Source organism: Eucalyptus grandis, chromosome 5, assembly GCF_016545825.1.
Source record: "Eucalyptus grandis isolate ANBG69807.140 chromosome 5, ASM1654582v1, whole genome shotgun sequence".
In the NCBI taxonomy this organism is placed as follows: Eukaryota; Viridiplantae; Streptophyta; class Magnoliopsida; order Myrtales; family Myrtaceae; genus Eucalyptus; species Eucalyptus grandis.
In genome coordinates this window covers 32,674,187-32,696,855 of record NC_052616.1, presented here as the reverse complement: position 1 = coordinate 32,696,855, position 22,669 = coordinate 32,674,187, and the positions used below count along the sequence as shown (strand labels likewise).

General features: G+C 37.1%; 1 protein-coding gene and 1 pseudogene across 1 annotated transcript; one reads left to right on the top strand and one right to left on the bottom strand.

Moving 5' to 3' along the window:
- Window positions 1-7,124: 7,124 nt before the first annotated feature.
- On the bottom strand, window positions 7,125-10,218 carry LOC104416176 (annotated as a pseudogene).
- A 2,153-nt stretch (window positions 10,219-12,371) lies between these two features.
- LOC120293839 (inositol transporter 1-like) lies at window positions 12,372-13,067 on the top strand. Its single transcript, XM_039313608.1, has one exon. It carries the CDS (start codon window positions 12,372-12,374, stop codon window positions 13,065-13,067), a length of 696 nt encoding a protein of 231 aa, XP_039169542.1.
- The last annotated feature ends 9,602 nt before the right edge of the window (window positions 13,068-22,669 follow it).

Below are 22,669 nucleotides of genomic sequence, written 5' to 3'. Positions count from 1 at the left end.
CAAACAAGTAGTTTGCCCTGTCCAGCGGACGAGAAGGCTTTGAGCTAAAATTATAATGAGCGCATTAGGATAAGAATAGAACTAAGCCCATTTATTTCATTAATATGGCCAGAGAATTAGCCCGAATAATAAGATTAGACCTAGGTTTTCATTGTAATTATAGATGAGGTCGAGGGGAAAGATTGAGAGGATATTTGAGAAACAAAAGAGAGAGGGCGTAGCGAGAAAAGGGAGCCCATGGCCAAGCATCCACAAAGCAGTATCTCACGCCGTTCGCCACAGCCCTCCTACTGCAGCCCGCGCCACCAACGATGCAGTCAACCTTCTCCGTCGCCTGAACAGCAGCCAACACCAACAGCCCCCGCGAGCTTCCCTGCCCAGTCCTCAAAAATAGCTGGCTAACCTCCTCCGTCGCTTATTATTCGTGGATCGCTGCATAGTCCCTGCACTCCGACTGTCGACTACCCACTAAGCTGCTGCATCGTTGCTGTCCCTGCTCCCCCTGTGACACGCTACAGACCAGTCGCGACCAGCTTCAAACTGGCCGCAAACCGTTAACGACAAAGCTGCTGCCCAGCCCGAGCAGCCCCCTGCATAGCGACCCCTTCCAGCCCGTGATCAACGCCCAGTTATGCCGCCACCAACCGTGGCCTCTCCCTACATCGCGACGTCCCTCCACTCAGCCAAGCCTGCAGTCTTGCCTGCCGTTACCTGCACCTTGGCGAACCCCGGTCGTCACAACTCGCTGCTCTGTTTCTCCGTCAATTTCACTCTGTTTTGCAGGCTGATTAGTGCTTCACGCCGTTGGTAGCTAGAGCTCTCTACCGCTCGTCAACGCAAGCCGCCCACATCGACAACCTTCGAATTAGGTAATTATCTAGTTTAAATTATTGCCAAATTTGATATTGTCATGATCTAACTTGGACATTTTGAGATTTCTAGGCATATAGCATTAGAAAGTTTCCTATTCGAACCTACTCCAAGTCGATAATTCGATCTTTAGGCATTAGGATTGGGCTGTGAATTGCATGAAATCGGCAATTCAATTTTTAGGCATTAAGATCGGGTTGTCAGTTTATTTATTAACAATTTTGAGTTGAATGGATATATTTCGTGATTTTGAGCTTATCTTAGTGCTTAACTTCCCTTGTTTAAGATATATAAGGTTTTCATTCCATGATAAATTATATTGCTTTTCAAGATAAGATTGCATGTTTGGATAATATCCGGTGATTTAGGATAAGTCTCCAAGTTAGAATAGGATTTAATTTAAATCATTTCCTAATTTGAGTTGAATAATTTTTAACTTTAGATAATTTCCTTTCATTTTTTATTTAATTGGAATTTTAATATTAAAAAATCCAAAAATAGCATGTGCATAGAATAGATTGTATCACTATCTACCATGTCATCTTGCCACGCCATCTATGCCATGTCGTCATGCTTGCCACGTCAATATGCCATGTCATCTTGTCATGTCATCATATCTTGTCATGTCATCACGTTTGCCCCATCTTCACCATGTCATGTTTGCCATGTTTGAATAGTTAATGTTGATCGTCATCAGAATTAGGTCATATAGATTTCATGTCACAAGTCATTAACCTAACAATTCACGCATATTAAATAGATTAGCATTGTTTTTGAATGAGTGTCCCATCGAATAGCTGGCGAGATAGGAGGCTCCTCAGGGTGGACCAATAAAATTGCCCTTCCTAAGCCTCGCAAGCATGACCTCACTTTCTGAGATGCAAGGTGGTGATGAGATGTCTCTGCTCGGATGAACATTATCCAAGAGTAAACTATGAAATTTTTCTCTTTATATTTCACTAGTGTCAAGACAAGTCTACACATGAGAACGTCTAGAAGATGATGTGCGGAATCCAAGCAATTGAAATAATTATGCTACTCCAAGAACATACTAAGGCTACGTTTGGTCGCCCGAATTTTTAACAGGATAGGATTTGATAGGATAAGATATAAAATCTATGGATTTTTCTATATCCTATCAACTGTTTGGTGAATCGCAGTATTAAAGTTGAATATATTCACATCATATCATATACATTTTTTTAATATAAACAACATATCATTGTAAATGAACCTAAAAATTTATAAATGGAGATGGTGAAAATCTCCATGACACTATTCCTTATTTTGTTTTTCTTTTTATTTTGTTTTTCCTCTTTTTAAAATTATTTTATTTCTTATTTCTTATTTCCCCTTTCATCGTTCTTTAATAAAATTTTAAGAAATAGTAAACTGTTCTAACATACCTAAAACATATATAATAAATATAAATATATAATTTATAGATTGAATATTTATTGTAAGATGGAATTAAAGTTGAATATATAAATTAAAATAAGATTAAATAAAAAAAATAAATATTTAATTTCATAAATTAGAATTCAAATATTATTTATATTGAAATATAATTTTAATTTTGTTAATTTAAGAAATTTATTATTCGAGAAAAATAACTTTCCTATTATGGACATTAGAAATCATATCCACATTTATCCCACATTCCCCACGAGATAATTTTATCGGCCTATATCCTCTCATATCCGACTTTACCTTATCCTAAGCAAGCACCAAACATAAGATATGATACATCATATCATATCATGAATTTTATCCTGACTACCAAACGCAACCTAAGAGTATTATGACATATTACATATATATCGTGATCACAAGTGACAAAGTTCTTCTTTGCTTGATGGTATCTAGAACAACCAACATGTTGTCTAATCATTGACGATGTTGGACTAGATAGAGATGCACATCGGAATTTAATCAACGACGGTAATCTTGAAAGTTATAGCTAAAATGCAATAAAGTAAAGATAATTATTGTGTTGTTCGGAGGTCTCTTCGCTGAACAGGTTGTGGTATTTATAGGACGGCTTGATAACTATTAATCGGTTTCTTTTCCTTAGGCACCACTCTTGATATTTTCCATGTTTTTTTATTCTTCTTGGCATCGTTGTCCATAAGCACTGATGCTTGCACGACTTGCTCATCAAGTAAATAACTACTCCCTATTTTATGCGTATTTCTCGCAACAGTTATTTTCACTTGAGTTCTAATGCTAATTTTCCTTAATCTTCAAATCCAATACACTATCCCCATAAAATGACACGTGGCAATTAATTACTTGGCCATCGACTCTAGGATTTGCTTCTAGAATTCCATCGAGGCTCAACTTAAATAGCCTCCACGAAAGCTGTTTGCCCTTAACTTTATGAACCAAATTGGGGCGTTTTGTTTATTATTTCCTCGTGATCAATGCTTGATTCCAAGAGTATTTTTTGGTGTCAACACACCTATTAACATTGTTTTAGCTTGCTGGCCTCCTTCATGCACTCTTTTTCTTTGGTGACTGATTTTGAGTATATGGGTCTCGAGGTCATTCTTGTTGCACTAAGGGCCTATTTGATAACCATTTTGTTCTTAGAAACAATTTCTGCTTAGAAATGATTCTTTTTTATTATGTTTCTCGACAAATTTCTGAACATTTGAAGACGTTTAGTAATTTGTCCAAATTTTTTATTCTTTGAATAGAAATGTGTTTGATACGAACCTTAAATTTTTTTGTGATTTAAAATTTCTTTTAATTTTCAATACTCTATTATATCTTTCTCTTTCTTCTCTTTTTTTTCTTCTCTTTTTCCTTTTTCATTCTCCTCTTCATCTTCCTCTAGCCATCGACTGATTGGAGGAAGAAGAAGGAAAAGGAAAAGAAGAAAAGAAAAAAAGAAAAAGAGTTAATTCTAGAGTTGTTCTCGGGAGCAAAAAAGTAACTTTTTCTATTTTTTGATTTTGTTCCAAATCTATTCTTGGGAATAAAAAAGTTATCAAACGGATTTTTTTTTTTTGGTTCGGGAAATAAAATAATAGAATCAAGTACTGTTTAGCACATTACCAAATAGGCCCTAAGTAGCCTGCTTGTCAAATAATGGAAAATTGCCCAACAAGTCGTAAACCTATTGTACGGCGGCCAATATAATCTTAATTTGCCCAATTTAATCCTAAACCAAAATAGCCCTTCTAGTCAATTTTGGCTGAAATCATTGAAGTGGCGGTTCAGTCAGTGTCGCCATCCTACGTGGCACAATTGACATTAACATTGACAAATTTTGGGAAAAATGTATTGTTTTTCTGCCAATAATACGATGAAGGAAAAAAAAAAGAGAAAGAAAATTAAAAGGAAAAAAATATAATTTTTTTTTAGAAATCGTCCATGTCATCATTGGACGTGCTACGAAGAATAGTGACGCTGACTTGGCCACCATATCAGCAATTTACAGCCAAAATTGACGAAAGTCTACACTGACAAATTGTCATAAAGTTTAGAACCCAATTGGCAAAATAAAAAAGTTTAGAACTCAATCGACTGTCGTACAATATATTTAAGATTTTTTAAACAATTATGCCCTTGAATAGCTGTTGAGATAGGAGTCTCCTCGAGTGGACCAATGAAATTGCTCCACTTCCCAAGGCGCAACACTGTGATGAAATGTCTTTGCTTGGGTGAACATATTCAAGATTAAACTATGAAACTTATCTCTTTCTATTTCACTATCGTCAAGACAAGTCTACACATGAGAACGTCTAGAAGATGATTTGCGGAATACAAGGAATTGAAATAATTCTGCTACACCTAGAACATACCAAGAATATTATGACATATTACATATATATCACGATCACGAGAAACACGAAATTCTTTGCTTGATGGCATCTGGAACAACCAACATGTTATCTGTTCAAGAGGCTCCCGGTGTGTCTGCAACCATGTTTAAAATAAACGGAAATGAATGAATGAATGAATCTCGCTAGAAGAAACGCGATTAATTTTTGGTTAAGTAGATGATGCGAGACTGTCCTTTTTATACTTTTTCTTTTTCTTTTTCAATTGAGAATGAGAGACTAATTTTTTATAGCTCATAACCACACCCCATCCTCAGTTTGAAACTCTGTTAGTAATGGGATACGGACTAATATTAATCATAAAATACACATTTATTTTGTAACTAATTTGAATAGTACAGAGATATTATTGACAAAATGATGAAATTACCATAATTTTTTCACCACGTATTTAACTTTGAAAAACCTTATTGACCAAGTTGTTGTAACCATACGACACAAATAAGTACACGAATAGTGTCAACATAGAGCACCGAGATTTTGTTACTAATTCTTGCTATAATAAGAAATTACGCATATGCGCATACTGTGTTTGTGGAATGAAATTTCAAGGAGTATCATTAATCATTCGACACACAAGCGAAATTTGACATGTTACATGATTATATGACTAGAGAATATCCGATGAATCACGGTTGTAGTGCTTTCAAGCGAGCATAATATTATTTATGATGAATGATTCATGGATATATGAACCTTTATAGAGGCAGACAACATGATGGAAAGGTTCAAGATATGGAGTAATAAGAGGACTCACGCCCATGTCCGGCAGGAGGAGCTTGACTTCCCTTTACACCTATTGCTGCATATGCAAAGAAGATATGTAATGAAAATCCTTAAGAAAGATCAGACATTGCTCAAAAGTATTCAATGATTATAGCATGATGTATAAAACTTTCTCTATGTTCCCGTGTCATGCCATGCCGACTACAGTTTCATGGAATCACGATCTTCAAACCATGTCCCTCACCCTTACTGAAAGCTCAAAGCACCAAAAAGAAAAATCACTTGCCTACTATAGCATTTATTCGAGCCAAGGCCCCTGGAAGAAACAAGGAGGTTATAAGCAAGAGCAAGCAGAAAATGGTGAAAAGAGAAGATGATGATGATGTTGAGCAAGGGAAATGCATTTTTGCTGTCTATCTGTCTATGAGTGGGTAGCTGGGTAGGTATAAATAATCTCCAACGTGCAGATAAAACTCAATTAATTAGTCGCATGGAAGACACCATCTTTGAATTTCCTACCTTGAGTAAATGACACGGCGAGAAAAAACTCAGAAGCTTCATCCTTTGATTTTCTACATAGAGCAAACGAAGGGTCAGAAAAAACTAAAGAAGTCTAATGAAAGAAGTGTTCACACTTAGATTTTAGAGACCCATTTAGGCATGAATGGAAATCAAATCAAGTTCTTGCAAGGTCTCAAAGCTGCCGAAGATGAAGATATCAAAAAGTAAATTGCAAGAGGTCAAAGAAACAACCCTCGAAGAATATTCTCATTAGAAGAAACTAGCAAGATCATGAATTTTCTTCATCTTTGAATGTCCCGCATTGAGTAAATGAAGGGTAAAAAAAAACTGAAGTCTACTCATGGAAGGAGACTTAAAAGTTTGAGTAGACTTAAAAGTCTTCCATCTTTGCATTTTCTACATTGAGAAAACAAAGAGCAAGAAAATACTTGAGCAGTCAAATCAAGGAAGGGGCCTTGTTATTTTTAGAGTCCACATACCATTTCTATTGTTATTTGCTTTTTTTGTGCGTATCATATCATCCACTTGAAAAGAGTGTGCAAAGTGCTGGGTTGAAAATAGTTGTGGAGGTATCTGTCCTCAGTAAGCCTCATCTTGTAAGAGCGTGATCATCCAAAATCGCACTCCCACTATGAATAGCAGTCTAAAATGGTCCTCATTTAAGTCGTCAATCATGTGGTTTTGATATTAATTGTGATTCATTTTATTCCGGTCCTCGACTATTTATCAGACTTGAAACTTCTATGAATAAGGACAAAACTTTTCATGCTTTTAAGGCAAGTGATTAAGGTCGTAGGATTTGTCGTGGCAAAGCCAGGATCAGAGAGAGAGAGAATAAAAAAAAAGTCCCAACTTAATAAATTTGCTTATGTTAGAAAGATCATGAATGAGTAAACGAGCTTAACTATCGAAGTTGTTCTCTATGTGTGGCCATTGCGAATACTCAACTATCGAAGTTGTTGACAGAGGAGCGGGCAATATCAGATATGAAAAATTATTTGTGAATTCTCATTTCTTCCTTATTTGTCACTAGTTGTAAAACCTTGTGGCTCTTCAATTGATTTTATTGTATGCATACATAAAATAGTAAAGGTAGGTTTGATCAAGCTGTCATAAAATCCACAACAAATTGCCTCTCAAGTTTTTTATTCTTCATGGTTGGTCAACCTGAAACTCATCATGATACTCCATTAATCGAGTGAGTCTCCACCAAGGTACATCCTTGGTCGGTCATATTGTGGCTACTGGCAGTGGGTTAATCTCCCTATCTCTCAGGAACAGGTCATATGCCCTCTTCTTCAACTAAATGCCCCTTCTAAACTACAAACAGAGCATAGCTCATTAGTTCGTCCAATCTTCACGAGTCAACCATGCCATTGGAAGTCTTAGAATCACGTCAATTCCTCATGACTCAAGTTTCTTTATAGATGTCTGGAGACATCTTTGCAACTTCAATGCTGACTATTAATTCGCATCCAGTGAAATCTAAAATCATCAATATTCACCACTCAGCAATGACAATTCGAAATTATATCCCAGCAGCTGCTTCTCCAGAGAAATATTCTCCTCACACCATGAAGAGGGATCTCATGTCTCAACATATCCAGTGGAAAACCCAAGTCAGACAGATGATGAGCATACTTCAAAAAAATTGATCATGTCCCAGCATCAAACAGCTAGAAGGTCACACAGAATGAGAGCTTGTGCAGTATAATATTGTCCCGTTACTAATTGTCAGTCAATCGTCTATGATAACCGCAGCATTGTTTGGCACATAACCGATCTCTTTTATCTGAATAATTAAATAGTCCAAAACTGAATAAATCAAATCAGCCTCATAACAAGTCCGGTCTCTAGCAACAAACACACGAGCCTCATTATTAACTTCTATCCAACTTTTTCCTGGTTCTTTTAGGACTCCAGTCTTGTCCATTCTCTGCCTCACCTTCTTTACATCAAACCACATTCCTTTTGATGCATATATATTCGAGAGAAGTATATAAGATCCACTACCCGTCGGGTCCAAAGAAATTGCCATCTCAGCAGCATACTTTCCTAATTCACTGTCACCAGCATTCCTACAGGCACTGAGCAAGCTCCTCCACACCAGCGCCATTCGTTGAATTGGCATAGTCTCAGTGAAATCCACAGCATCCTTTAGTCTACAAGCTCGGCCAAAAAGGGAGACCATGCAAGCATAATGTTCGGTCCCCGGTTCAGATCCAAGCCCACGCATCGAGTTATAATGACGTAATCCATCTTCCACAAGCCCCGCATGGCTGCATGCAGAGAGGATGCCCACATATGTGATGTAATTTGGTTTCACTCCTGCAGTTATCATCTCCTCAAATATCTGGAGAGCAGCCTGTGCTTCTCCATGTTGTGCATATGTTGCGATCATGGAGTTCCAGCATGCAACATCTTCACAAATAGCGAGGTCAAATGCTTTCCTGGCCTCCTGAATACTTCCGCATTTAGCATACATATTCACAAGAGCACTCATGACAAATGGGTCAAAATCCAAACCACACTTTATAATCTGGCTATGGAACTGTTGACCATGTTGGAGACTTGCTAAATTGCTCGATGCTGTGATAAGGGAAGCAAACGTGAATTCGTTGGGTAATTGTTCTGATAGCTGTAACTCTAAGAACAATTTGAAGGTCTCCTCATTTTCCATTTGCTGACTATATCCAAATAACATTGCCTTCCAAACTACAATATCTCTATCCAGATTTACTTAAGAGGCCATGAACTTGCTTGCTCAATTCCAAGGCGAATAAAGCAGTTGATAATCCAAGGATGCTGACAAATGTCAATGGACTTGGGGAGAACGATGCAAGCCTCATGCTATGGAAGAGATCCAATGCTTCCTCCAGTTTCTCTAATCTTGAGCAGCCTTAGATCATTGCATTATAGGAGACAACATTTTTCCCATCCATAACATCGAAAAGTTTCCTAGCATCCTCTGGGGCATTGCATTTCGCATACATATCTATCAAGCCATTTTTAATGAAATCATCAAACTCTAAATTGGCCTTGATAGAGTAAGCATGAACTTGCTTTCCCTGAATTAAGGCCTCAAGTGAGCCACATGATGTGAGAACACTGGTGCAAGTAAATGCATCAGGATTCCAACCCAATCCAGTCATCTCTGCAAAAAGCTTCAATGCTTCTTTATCGTACGAGTTCTGCATGTACCCAGAAATCATCATGGTCCAAGAAATCATATTTCCAACTTCCATATGGTCGAATAGCCTCCGAGCTGTTCGTGCCATGCCAGATTTCGTGTAACAATCGATCAGCACATTAACCACCGAAATGTCCATCTCTGCTGCTCTCCTCAGTATATGAGCATGAAGTTGCCTGCCACCTTCAGCAAACTCAAGTGCAGAGCGAGCACTTAACACACTGGAAATCACGTATTTGTCAGGAAGAAGGCCAGCATTTACCATCTGGCTAAACAACTGCAGAGACATTTCACTTCTCCCACATTTCACATGCCCTCTTATGATCACAGTCCAAGTAACATCAGTCTTATCCGATAAACTATCGAAAACCGATCTCGCCCCATCTATCCCACCTTTATTCGCATACAAAAAAACCAGAGAAGTGCCAACATAGACATCCTGACCGAGACCAGCCTTAACAACGAAACCATGGACCTGAGCTCCTTCATCAAGGCCACCAGACTGCGCACAACCGCGGACCAGACTGGCCAAAATATACTCATTCGGCCTCTTGACGGAGCTTCTCTGAAACTCCACAAAGCTCAAGAGCGCTTCATCCCAACACCCATGCCGGGCGCACATCGAGATCACCGTAGACCAAGTGATCAGGTTCCTCTTGGGGATATTATCGAACACCCTTCTTGCATCCCGTAAAGCCCCGGACCTCGAGTATGAATGCAGCAGAACGTTGGCGAGGAACACGTAGTGCTGAAACCCCCAGACGACGATTCAGCCGTGGAGCTTCTTGCAGTAACGAACGGGGTCGTCGGCGTCGGAGGCGGAGGCGGGCGGCGACTGCAAGAGCTCGGCGAATTCGCGCCACTTGGCCCGCAAACCGGGAAACAGGCGAGGCGGGTTCTCCGGCGGGAAGGTGGAGAAGGCGACGGAGGAGGGTCTCGCGGGTTTGGAGATCCTGCGACATGGTCCGGCGAGGAGTGCTCGACCGACCATGGCAGTAGCTCGTCATCGTAGGTGGTGCATTTTGAAGTGTCAGTTGTTCCGTTAACGGTCCTGAAAATGGCGGAGGGCGCTAACCTGTGAAAATCCCATTTTAAAATTTTTTTAGATCTTACTATATTATGTGAAAATTACCTCCAAGAATAATAATTTAAAAAATGGCATAATCTTTTATCTTGGAACTGTTTTGCCAGAAATTTTCCAAATTTAAAAAAGGAAAAACTTAAATAACTTTCAAAATTAAATTATCCCCTTATATAAGTAAGCGCTTCTTTCTTCGGTATGTTTGAACATTTGCTTTGAAAATTGCCCTTAAAGTAAAGGTTTATAGATTTTTGGTATTTATCTTGCAAATTACTAACAAAGATTTCCTAGTCATGTTTGAAATACCCGTGGAAAAAGCTTAATTTAAAATGAAAAATTGTAATTGAGACCAATATGAATGTTTTTGCATCTTATAATAAATTTTTATCTTTAACCTTGAACAGTTACTGAATAAGCGGTAAAATTACCTCTAAAATCTATATTGTAATGATGTAGGAAATTAGTAAAGTAGGTAGATCAATACAAGAGATTCTCAGGTATTCTCAAGTAGATCTTAGAGGAAACCTAGACACTTACTATTCAGTAAAGTCTGAATTTAATCGGGAGTGATTGAAAATTGTCAAAACAATTTTTTTTTTCCAGCTAACAAAGTGAAAACAACTCCAATCACTGGCCTGCCAATTATTACAACAAGAGCCTCCTTGGCCACAAAAGGGATGAGCGGAAAAAGCGGATCAACAAAAAGCACAGATAGAATGCTAAGATGGAACCACCCGGGAGAAGAGAGTTGAAGATGAACGTTGACACAGCTCCTGGTGCGCCTCGACGAAGATGGGATCTGTGGCTGGTCTGTGCAGGAACGAAGCCGGCTTCCTCGTCACGGGTTTCACCAAGAAGATTTACGCGCCGTCCGCTTGGATAGCCGAAACCCTAGCTGTGAGAGAAGCCTTGTTATGGGTGAAACAGAAAGGACACGCACGAACTGATCTTCATCTGGAAGCCACGACCGAAACTGATCTGGAAGCCGTGAACACTGTTGATCTGCGGGTGACCCTATCAACAGACCACTTACCTCCTGTGCGCTGCTTATCAGACTTTGAAGAGCCTCCTTGGTCGGCCCAACCCACTGTGGCAGATTGCAGAAGTTTACTGGCTATGAGCCCGGGAAACAAATAAGGCCGCGGATTGGGTAGCTAAAACTCATCGAGCAATTTCTCTTCCGAGTAATTGGTTTTCATATCCTCCTCCACCTTTAATGTCAATCTTATGCTTAGATATTCCAACTGAAGTTGCCTCTTTAGTGGGTTAGTAATAAAAGAATGATATTTCGACCAAAAAAAATTATTACAACAGGAGGACTCTAGATGGTCTTCCGGAGGAGCAGCAATCTCCTACGGCAAGCAACACAACAAGTGATGGACGCATTAGGCGGCAGCCGTCAACATCACCATGATTTTGCTTATAACCTAAATGGACGATTCGATCCATCTGGAATACAATCTTGTGCATTACTCTTACAAAAAATATATATGACTAAATAATACGATGTAGATCTGAATTGAATATCTTAATTAACAAAAGAATAATTTGATTTTTCTTTTAATGTTTCAAGTAAAGCAATGACGAATATGATAGAGAATAAAAAAATTTCTTTACAGAATTATTTAAATTATGAGGATGTATCTCGATCGATCTTCCTCTATGAAAATACAATCTATTTTTTATCCCTCGCGATCGACACATTGTTTGTGTACAATACCCGAATCTATCTAAATGCATTTTCTAATTGAAAAAGCTGTATATAAAGATCCATAGAGAGATATATACAAAAATAAAAAATAAAAGTCGAATAATTAATTAAGTAGCTCTGCCAGCTTTGCAATTTTGAACTAAAGATCCCACCCCTTCTTTTGTTTCTTTTTTATATATCTAGGCAAATGCATTAAGATTTATATAGGCAAATGCATTAAGATTTTTGTAAACATGCAAGTGCAAGATGATACGGTGGAGTGACAATGTATGAGATATTTGTGATAATTTCAACACATAGGAAAGAAAATAAACCTTTATATGTTTATCTTCGTGACAATAAATCTATTTGCGATAAATTGCATTCCATTGATAAGCCTGGGTCGGATGCTCAATAAAGTCTTTAAATTGCTTGAGGGACTTGATGACTGTTATGAGTAGTTCAAAACGAGGACCTCTTTTATTTCAAATTCAGCAGTTCACCGGTATCAATACAGTGATGTACTACAGCCCAACTATAGTCCAAATGGCAGACTTCTCTTCCAACCAGCTGGCACTTCTCTTATCCCTGATCGTCGCTGCCATGAATGCTGTGGGGACCATCGTTGGAATTTACTTAATTGACCATGTTGGTCGGAAAAAACTGGCCCTCGAGAGTTTATCCGGTGTGTTGGCATCCTTGGCAATTCCCTCTGGTGCATTCTTTGCAGAATCCCCCGATTCTACAAACAGGGTATACGGGTGGCTCGCGGTCATCGGTTTGGCCCTCTACATTGCTTGCTTCTCACCCGGTACGGGACCCGTACCATGGACAGTGAACTCAGAGATATACCCTGAGGCATATCGCGGAACATGTGGTGGCATGTCGGCCGCCGTCAATTGGATTTCGAACTTGATTGTGGCACAGACATTTCTCAGCATCGCTGATGCAGTGGGGACAGGTGCGACGTTCTCGATTCTTGCGTGTGTAGCCACGTTGGCCATCGTGTTTGTGGTCATGTTTGTGCCTAAGACAAAGGGGTTGACTTTTGAAGAGGGGGAGAAGATATGGAAAGAGACAGCTTGGGGAAGTAGCCAAGGCAAATATAATACAGAAGGCATCCTTGAAGACGGAGCCTGAGTGGTATGAGCCGTTGTTTTTTACTGCATATAGTAGGTACAGCATTATAATGAGCATCTGGCGGATCAGCCCCCATGCCTGGTGTGTCATATCAGGCTAAGGGGTCCATTGGATGTGGACAGTTTGCAACTTAAAGAAATAAATGTGTATTCTGGATTTCGCATTGCCGTAAAATGCCAACCGGGAGTTTCTTAACTCTCATCTGTCATTTAAATTATGTTGTCTAGTCAGTAAGTCAAGTGGAGAGCACAAATTTAGGTTATCATATAAGAGTTTTTCTAATGTGGCATACATTAATTGATATTGTAATTTATCATTTACAGTATTGGTCTAAGATAAAATAGAAAATTTCTTAATTAGTCTAATATGAGGCTGACTAGTATAGGCCGAGTTGAACCTAGCCTATAATGAGAGGGCTTGATTGAAAACTCTATAAATAGTCCTCATAGTCCTCAAGTATCTCTTTTAATCTTAATTTTCACAATTATCCTCATAAAAGAGTGTTTACCTAACGCTAAAGGCCGAGAGGGCCATCTCATTATTTAGTGATATAGAGGGTAATAGAAGAGAAGGACTTGCGCTTGGATCATCACTTTTTTCGCATAAAAAATGATGAATTCCAAAACAGGTTCATTAATTTTCTACTCAATCGTATGTGTTCTTGTTCTAGTTATGCAGATCATGGAATTACGCGTTTTAGCGTCTATCATGTGGTATTAGAGCAACCATAACCTATAATTCGAATGCATAGACTTTTCACCCTAATTTCGTGATTTTTTGTGCAGAAAAAATTGATTTTTCTTATATAAACAAAAAGAACTCAATGAGACGAGCAAAACTGTGGGTGGCACGTCGCTAGGGGAGGCCCCACGCAGCCCCACACATGGCCAAATGCCGCCAAGGGCATTGAGCACGTGCCCACGTGCCCTCACGCGCCTTCACACATGCTGATGCACTGGCGCACCTAGCGCGTGCACTGCATACACTAGGGTTGACGTCATCCTAACATCAGCAAATGGTGACCCACTAGACCTAACCCAATCCGATAACACGACCCAAGATCCGACCCGTCGACCCACTCGAACCAGGTTACTATGGATCGGATCGATCAACAGGTCGGACCAGATGGTCGAGCTTGGAACCGATCAAACCAAATCGCGGGATTCAATATGCTCGCACGTGTGCTCCACACACCGCACACTCAGGTAGTGTGTGCAGATGCGTAGGGCCTCTGATAGGCATGTGGTTGGCGGCTTCAAGCTCGTATGGTCATGCTCTATGTTAAGGTGTATTTATTTTATATATTTAATGATTTTATGGATGTGAAAATACATACGAAACCCTAAAAACATTTATTTTTAGTATATTTTCACGTATTTTTCTAGTATTTTTCTATGATTTTGAAAATACAAATGTTGGTTTACAGGCATGTTATCACATAAATATTATAAAAAGTGTAATTCATTGATAATATATATACATATATATATATATATATATATATATATATATAAAGTTAACTTTTATTAATGAATAAAGCAGTGTTATCAACATGATATACGATTTTAGTAATGTATTGCTATTGTCATTAAAGTTAAAATCACATGTATATAGTATATGTGAAAAGTAAAGTTTATATCTCCGATATGAGAGAGTTTCAAAAATTCAATTGAGTTGTGACCACCAAAGTGGCACACTTGATGGGGTTTAAGAAATATTGGTCTTATATATTAATGGGATGTGTCTCATGATCTAATGTGTGGTTATACTCTCAAATGAGGTAATTGTGTATTAAAGTGTAATTAGCATGAGTGATATATTGTCATTGTCATTAAAGTTAAAATCACGTGTATATAGTATATATAATAAGTAAAGTTTATATCTCCGATATGAGAGAATTTCAATGATTCAATTGAGTTGTGACTACCAAAGTGGCATACTTGATGGGGTTTGAGAAATATCAATCTCATATATTAATGGAATGTCTCCTGATCTAATAATGTGTGGTCTGCTCTCAAATGAAGTTATTGTGTATTAACTGATGAAGGGATATATGATGGTGTGGTGGACTATGTAACACTGACACGGACATGCGATACGTGACATGACACGACACGATACGCCGACCCATCATTTCTAAAAAAATAAAGAATTCCGACACGTTCCGACACGTTATATATTAAATATATATTTTTGTATATAAATGCAAAAATAAATAATAGAAAGAGCATAGAATTAATTTATACTAAAAATATTAATTCAACATTTGTTAATATTATTCATTATTTTAATTTGACAGAGATTGAATAAGAAATTCAAAAATTGCAAACACAAAAGAGTAAATTTGAAGGAACATGTCATGTTTTCTTACACTTATCGGAAATTAGTGAGATTTCTTATAGTCTCAAATAAAATCGGAGTTCATGATATAGACTAGCTTGGAGCTCCTCTGCAAAACAAGGTTTGAGAAAATGAAAATCTAGGATAAAAATTCTCGAAGTATGACCAAAAGAAAAGGAAATAACTAAATTCGCCATGCAAAATGTAAGAGATAACTCACAAGCTAATGACATAGACCAAAAGAGATAACTCACAGGTGACGCCTGCAAGAGGCGGAAACAAGCAAAAAAAAAATAAAAATCACAACTTTAAGTTTGTAGGGGCGGCAGAACGACGCTAGCGAGAAGAGGGCATTTCATCGTCATTCACGGGAATGTCAAAAATTATAATTGAGAAACTTGAGAGCAAGAATTTTCTTATTTCCCATTTATTTTGTTATTTTCATTATTTTTCATATATTTATACATTGACTCCTCAAGTATTGAAAATTTTTAAAATTGACCTTGTGAGTGTCGGAATTGCTTGTCGGAATTTCGGACTCACGTGTCAAAGCGTGTCAGGAAGAGTTGACCACATGTTGGATTTCCCGACACTCGTTGACCGCATGTCGGAATGTGTCGAGGCGTGTCGGAACGTGTTGCACACGTGTCGAAGTGTTGGACACAACACGAAGGCTTCCGGAGAGTGTCGGTGCTTTTTAGGTGGTGAATGAGTGACTGATCCTAATGGTTCATATATTCAAATGTGATGAATTTACGAAAGTTATAATATATTCTCATAATCACTATCATTTTGAGAGTGTATAACTGCATGTCATGTATTCTGCCTAAATATGATCATGTGATTTTGCATATAACTCTCTAGATGTGTGCTTGTATATCAAGTTACACAGTGCTCACATGATGCTAATTATATGCATTGCTTATTTTTCGGTCACGTTTTTTATAAATGGTAACTTCGTCACTATTGAGATTCTTGATGGTTCAAACTTTAAGAGATGGAGAGAAGAGTTTTTTGCTTGTTATCGAAATGACAAATGTTCATATGGCTTTTACTGCCAATTAGCCGGCAAATTTTCTACCAAGAGTATAGAAGCTCAGAAAGCACATTTTGCTACTTTGAAAAAGAGTAATCGAATTTACTTGCTATTCATGAAACGCTCTATTTAGGATCATTTGAAAAGTGGTTTGCCTACATACTGCACTGCTAGACAAATTATGGAAGCCTTGGTAGCTAGAAACCGTGTCTTGTCTAATGCTAAGATAGGGACATACCTTGCAAACACTATTTAATATAAAGTATAATGGTTTTGGTGGAGTTAGATATTATTTCTGAGGATGATAGATTTGCAGATAAAACTTCAGGCTCTTAATGTTGTTATTCTTATTACTTGTATTATGTATCAAGTTCTAAATACCCTTCTTCCTGATTTTGGAATTATTAAGACTAATTATAGTTCACAAGATGAGACTTGATCAATTAATAACCTAATTGTAAGGGTGATGGCAGAGAAAGAAAAATTGAAGAAAGATAAATGGCACATTGTCATTTATGCTTCTGGTTCTGGTAGTGACAAGAGTAAGAAGTTGAAAAATTATACTCATAAGGGCAATTCTGAAGCTACTAGTCCTTCCAACAATAAAGGAAATTCTGAAGCTACTGGTCCTTCTAATAGTTTGGGTCCTAAGAAAGCATCATTCAAGAATGATGGTATTATTTGCTACTTTTGTAGGGAGGGAGAAAGGACACGTAAGAAACGCTGCAATAAATATAAAACTTGGTTGTTCAAGAGAATCAAAAGTGAGCCTAAAGATAATGATTCTTTGGCATTTGTTTGTGAATCCAATCTATCTGAAGTTCCAACCAGTTCTTGGTAGTTAGATGGTGGTGCAACTAATCATGTTGCGTTTACCATACAGGGGTTCATAAATCGGATGACGCCAAATTAGGATGAATCAAAGCTTATTGTGGAAAACAACATTAAAGTTGATGTCGAGTTCGTGAGAGATGTTATTTTGATTTTAGATTATGGTTTTAGAATGATGCTAAGAGACACTTTTTACATACCTTCTTTTAGGCGGAACTTAGTTTCTGTATCTTATTTGAATATGTGTTGACACTCTTTTGAAATAAAGAGCAATAGTATTTCTATGTTTAATAATTCAAATAAGGTTTGATGTTGCAATTTATCCAGTGGATTATATTGATTGTGATTATCTCCCAACGATGTATATGTTACTTATTCAGCTAAAAATATTGTTTCCAAAAGGCTTCCACCTAAGGAACAGTCTGATACGTTGTGGCATCACATCTCTAGAGAAAGAGTATAAAAACTTATAAAGGCTAATATCTTGCCTACTCTTAAAAGTGATATAGAGATTTGTGTACACTGTTGTAGAGGGGAAGATGACTAAGATAATGAAGAAAACCGCAGTTCAAAATTCTGACTTGTTGGAGGTTATTCACACTGATATTAGTGGACCATATAAGGCAACTTTGTGTAGAAATTTTTATTTCATCACATTTATTGACTACTATTCTCGATATGGATACCTATATTTGATTAAAGAAAAATCCGAGTCTCTTGACATATTCAAGATTTTTTGAACTAAAGTAGAGAAACAGTTGAAAAAAGTTATAAAGATTGTTAGATCTGATCGTGATAGTGAGTATTTTGGTAGGCATGGTGATGCTGGATAACTTAAAGGGCCGTTTGCTAAATACTTAGAGGATTCTTAAGAGTAGCTCAATTTACTATGCTTGGAAGTCCTAAACAAAATGGTGTGGCTAAAAGGCACAATCGCACTATTATGGATATGATGAAAAGTATGATTAGTAGGACCAATTCACCTGATTTTCTGTAGGATGAAACTTTGAAAACAACGCTTTATATTCTAAATCATGTTCCTATTAAAGCAGTTCCATTGACTCCCTTTGAGTTGTGGATTGGACGTAAACTTAACTTAAATCATCTTAAAGTTTGGGGATGTCCTGCAGAAGTTGAGTTATATAATCCAACATTGAGTAAATTGGATTCTAAAACTACTCGGTATTACTTTGTATTTTATCCAAATCATTTAAAGGGGTATCGGTTTTATAACCCTAATGGAGATACAAGAATTGTGAAATCTCAGGCAATAAAATTTGTGGAATTTGATGTAGTCGAAAAGGGTAACTACTCATAAACTATTGAAGATGATAGTATGGTAGGGATTACTAGATCCCTATCTCTTCTTGTACAGACGATTATGGAGCCTCATACTCCATAAATTAAGCCTGTTGCAGTTCAGAATCCTATTGTTGAGGCAGTTTCTGATGAAATTCCTCAAACCCCTCAGATTTAGAATGAGCTCCACTCAGGAGATTGAGTAGGGAAAGACGTTAAGCTATACCACAAGACTATGTAGTCTACCTGGGAGAGCATGATTATGATATTGGTTGTATTATTGATCTAATGACTTATACAAATGCTATTTTATGTCCTCAATCAGATTTATGATTAGATGCGATAAAAGAAGATATGTAATCTTTGAAATACAATAGTGTTTGGGAGCTTATTGAATTGCTTGAAGGTTATAAGCCCATCGGCTGCAAATAAGTGTACAAGACTAAAATGGATTATAAAGGAAAGATTGAAAAGTTTAAAGCCAGAGTGGTAGCTAAGGGTTTTACTTAAAGAGAATGAATAGATATAAAGCAATTTTTTTTCCAATATCTTCTAAAGATTCTTTTAGAGTGATTTTGGTGTTGGTAGCATCTAAATGAATGTTAAAACTAGTTTTCTAAATGGAGACCTTAATGAGGATGTTTATATGGTACAGCTTGAAGATTTTGTGGTTGATAACTCAAGTAAACTTGTATGTAGATTGAAAAAGTCTATTTATAGCCTTAAACAAGTTTCTAAACAATGTTATTTAAAGTTTCATAGTATTGTCACTTCATTCAGATTTATTGAGAACAAACTAGATCAATGTATATATTGCAAGGTTAGTGAGAGGAAATATATTTTTCTCATACTTTATGTAGATGATATCTTACTTGCAAATTGTGACATTGGATTACTGTATGAGACAAAGCGGATGTTATCGAACTTTTTTGACATGAAAGACCTTAGTAAGACATCTTTTGTTCTTGGCATTGAGGTCCATAGGGATCATTCTCGCCGTTTATTGGGTTTGTCTCAGAGGACATATGTTGATCATATTTTATAAAGATTCAATATGCAGCATTGCAATTCAGGAAATGTTCATGTTATTAAGGGTGATAAATCGAGTCTCTCACAATGCCCTAATTCAGATTTTGAGAAAGCTCAAATGAAACATGTATTTTATGTCAGTGCGTTTGGAAATATCATGTATGCTCAAGTTTGCACTAGACCTAATATTGCTTTTGCGACAGGACTTCTAGGCAGATATCAGTCAAATCTAAGACGCGATCACTAGATTGCTGCCATGAAGATTTTAAGGTACTTAAAGAAGAAAAGAGATTATATGTTGATTTATAGACATGTTATGGCCTTGTGGCTAATAGGGTATTCAGATGTAGATTTTGCTGGCTGTCAAGATGATAAGAAGTCTACGACATAATACATATTTATGTTGGCAAGAGGTGCAGTATCATGGAAAAGTGAGAAATAGAAATCTATATCTTCTTCTACCATACAAGCAGAGTTCGTAGCATGCTTTGCAGCTACTACTTAGGCTATTTGGCTATGGAACCTCATTAGGGAGTTAACCGTTTTTGATTTTGTGGATAGGCCAATATAGTTATATTGTGATAATAACTTTACAATGTTGTTTATTAATAACAACAGAAATCTCAAGAGGTCTAAGCACATGGAGGTCAAGTTTTTTACTATAAAATAATCAGTACAAAATGGTGACGTTGCAGTAGATCATATTCTTATAGATGATGTAATTGCAGATTTACTAACTAAAAGCCTACACCCTTGTGTGTTTGAACGACATGTCATTAGCAAACGCTTAGGAGCATCTTGGGATACTGTTATTTAGTTTGAGCTATTTTTAGTTTTCCTCTAATAAAGTTTACATCTGTGCTTGTTACATTTAGTAACGTTTTGATATATATTAACTTTTACATTCAATAAAATATTTTTGAATGAATTGTTATAATGTTGAATAGATATTGATAAAAGTCTCAATGTATTGTATAAACCTTGAGTAAAGGCTAGGGGCATCCAATTATTAGCCTTGAGCATATATCTTGTTACACATAAAGAAATGTTAACCATAAAGACAAGGCATATATGGGTTCATTGGAACCATAAAGACATTCTCTAGTGGCACGGATCTTTGTGACACTTAAAGTAAGATAATGGTGATTGACAAATGAGATATCTCTATGAAAGATGTTATCCATTTGTCACACTATCATATTGAATCCATATCAATAAAGTTAGAAGCACTCGTGATCATGGAAGGCTTTCTGTGTATATATGCAGTTACCACCATAATTCAGTGTTTGAGACTTTGTGGAATATGATTGACTATTAAGAATTATCTCTAGACCAAAGTACGTACATACAGTACAATTTCAATTAGTATAGCCCCAGTGGAAGAATATAAGAGTTTTTCTAATGTAGGTTACATTAATTGATATTGTAATTTACCGTTTTACGGTGTTGATCTAAGGTGAGATATAATGTTTCTTAATTAGTTTAATATTGGGTTGATTAGTGTCGGCCGAGTTGAATTTGGCTCGTAATGAGAGGGTCTGGTTGAAAAATCTATAAATAGTGCTCAAGTATCTCCCCTACCCCTAATTCTCACAATTATCCTCATAAAGGAGTGTTTACCTATCGCTAAAGGGTGATGGGCTATCTCATTGAGCTAGTGATACAGAGGGCAATTGAGGAGAAAGACTTGCGCTTGGATTATCGCTTTTCCATTTTTGCATGAAGAATGATGTATTTCAAAACATGTGCGTTGATTTTTTTCTACTCAATGATATGTGTTCTTATTCTAGTTATGGAAATCATGGGATTGCGTGTTTTAGTGTCTATCATATCCCTCCCTATGACTCAATAGGTGGCACGTCAAGTGGAGAGCACATGCTAGTGATGAGGGCAAGAGAATGAGCCGATAGGTGGAAAAGTCCAGAGTGAAAAATCCTTTTTTTTTTGTCAACACTTGTATTGCCGGATGGGGATCTTCTTCTTTGCATCGTACATCCAAATGATATAACATGTAGACTAATGCATTTATATATTATGTACATTTTCTTGTAGAAATTTCTTTCACCATGTATATGTTCAGTACATTTGCTTATAAGGGATAAAATAGGTAGGTGTTTATCGAAGCTCAACAAACAAAAAATTGATTAAAGCCTGAATTCTTAGAATGGACTCAAGCAGTGCTTAATTTCTAGAATAAACCTTGTTCACGGACTATTGGCAAGTATGATTGTTCTATAAATCTTTTTCGAGCTAAAATTCATGGTTTGCCCCAACATTAGCAAATATCACAGTTGCACTATTAGTAGCATTGTTTTAGCTAGACCGCCTTGTTCATGCACCTTTTTTTTGTGGCTAATTTTTAGTATTTGGGTCTCTTAGAGAGCGTTAGACCATTCTTTTTGTGCTAAGTAGCCCGCTTATTGCAACTGAACAATAGGGAAATCATCCAAAAAGTCTTAAATCTATTGTACAATGGCCAACACAGTCTTAAACTTTTCGATTTTTTCAATTTAGTCCTAAATCAAAGTAGCCATTCTGGTAAATTTTGGTTGGAAATCGTTGATATGGCAGTTCAGTCAGTGCCACCATTCTATGTGGCACGATCGCCACTGGTGTGGACGATTTTTGGGAAAAAATGTATTGTTTTTCCTTGCAGTAATCCAATGAAGGGAAAAAAACAAAAGAGAGAGAAAAGAAAAAGGAAAAAAAATATAAATTTTTGTAGAAATCATCCACGTTAGCGTCAATCGTGCTATGAAGAACGGCGATGCTCGCTCGGCCACCACGTCGGCAATTTATGGCCAAAATTGGCCGAAAGTCTACATTGGCAAATTGTCAAAAAATTTAAGATTCAATTGACAATATAAAAGAATTTAGAACTGAATTGACCGCTATATAATAAGTTCAAGACTTTTTAAATAATTGTCCCATTGAATAGCTGTAGAGATAGGAGGCTCCTCAAGGTGGACCAATAAAATTGCCTTTCCTAAGCCTCACAAGCATGAACTCACTTTCTGAGACATAAGGCGGTGATGAGATGTCTCTACTTGGATGAACATTATCGAAG

Bases quoted from the DNA above. Each gene is read 5' to 3' on its own strand.
- LOC120293839 (XM_039313608.1), top strand. From the start codon at position 12,372: ATGACTGTTATGAGTAGTTCAAAACGAGGACCTCTTTTATTTCAAATT.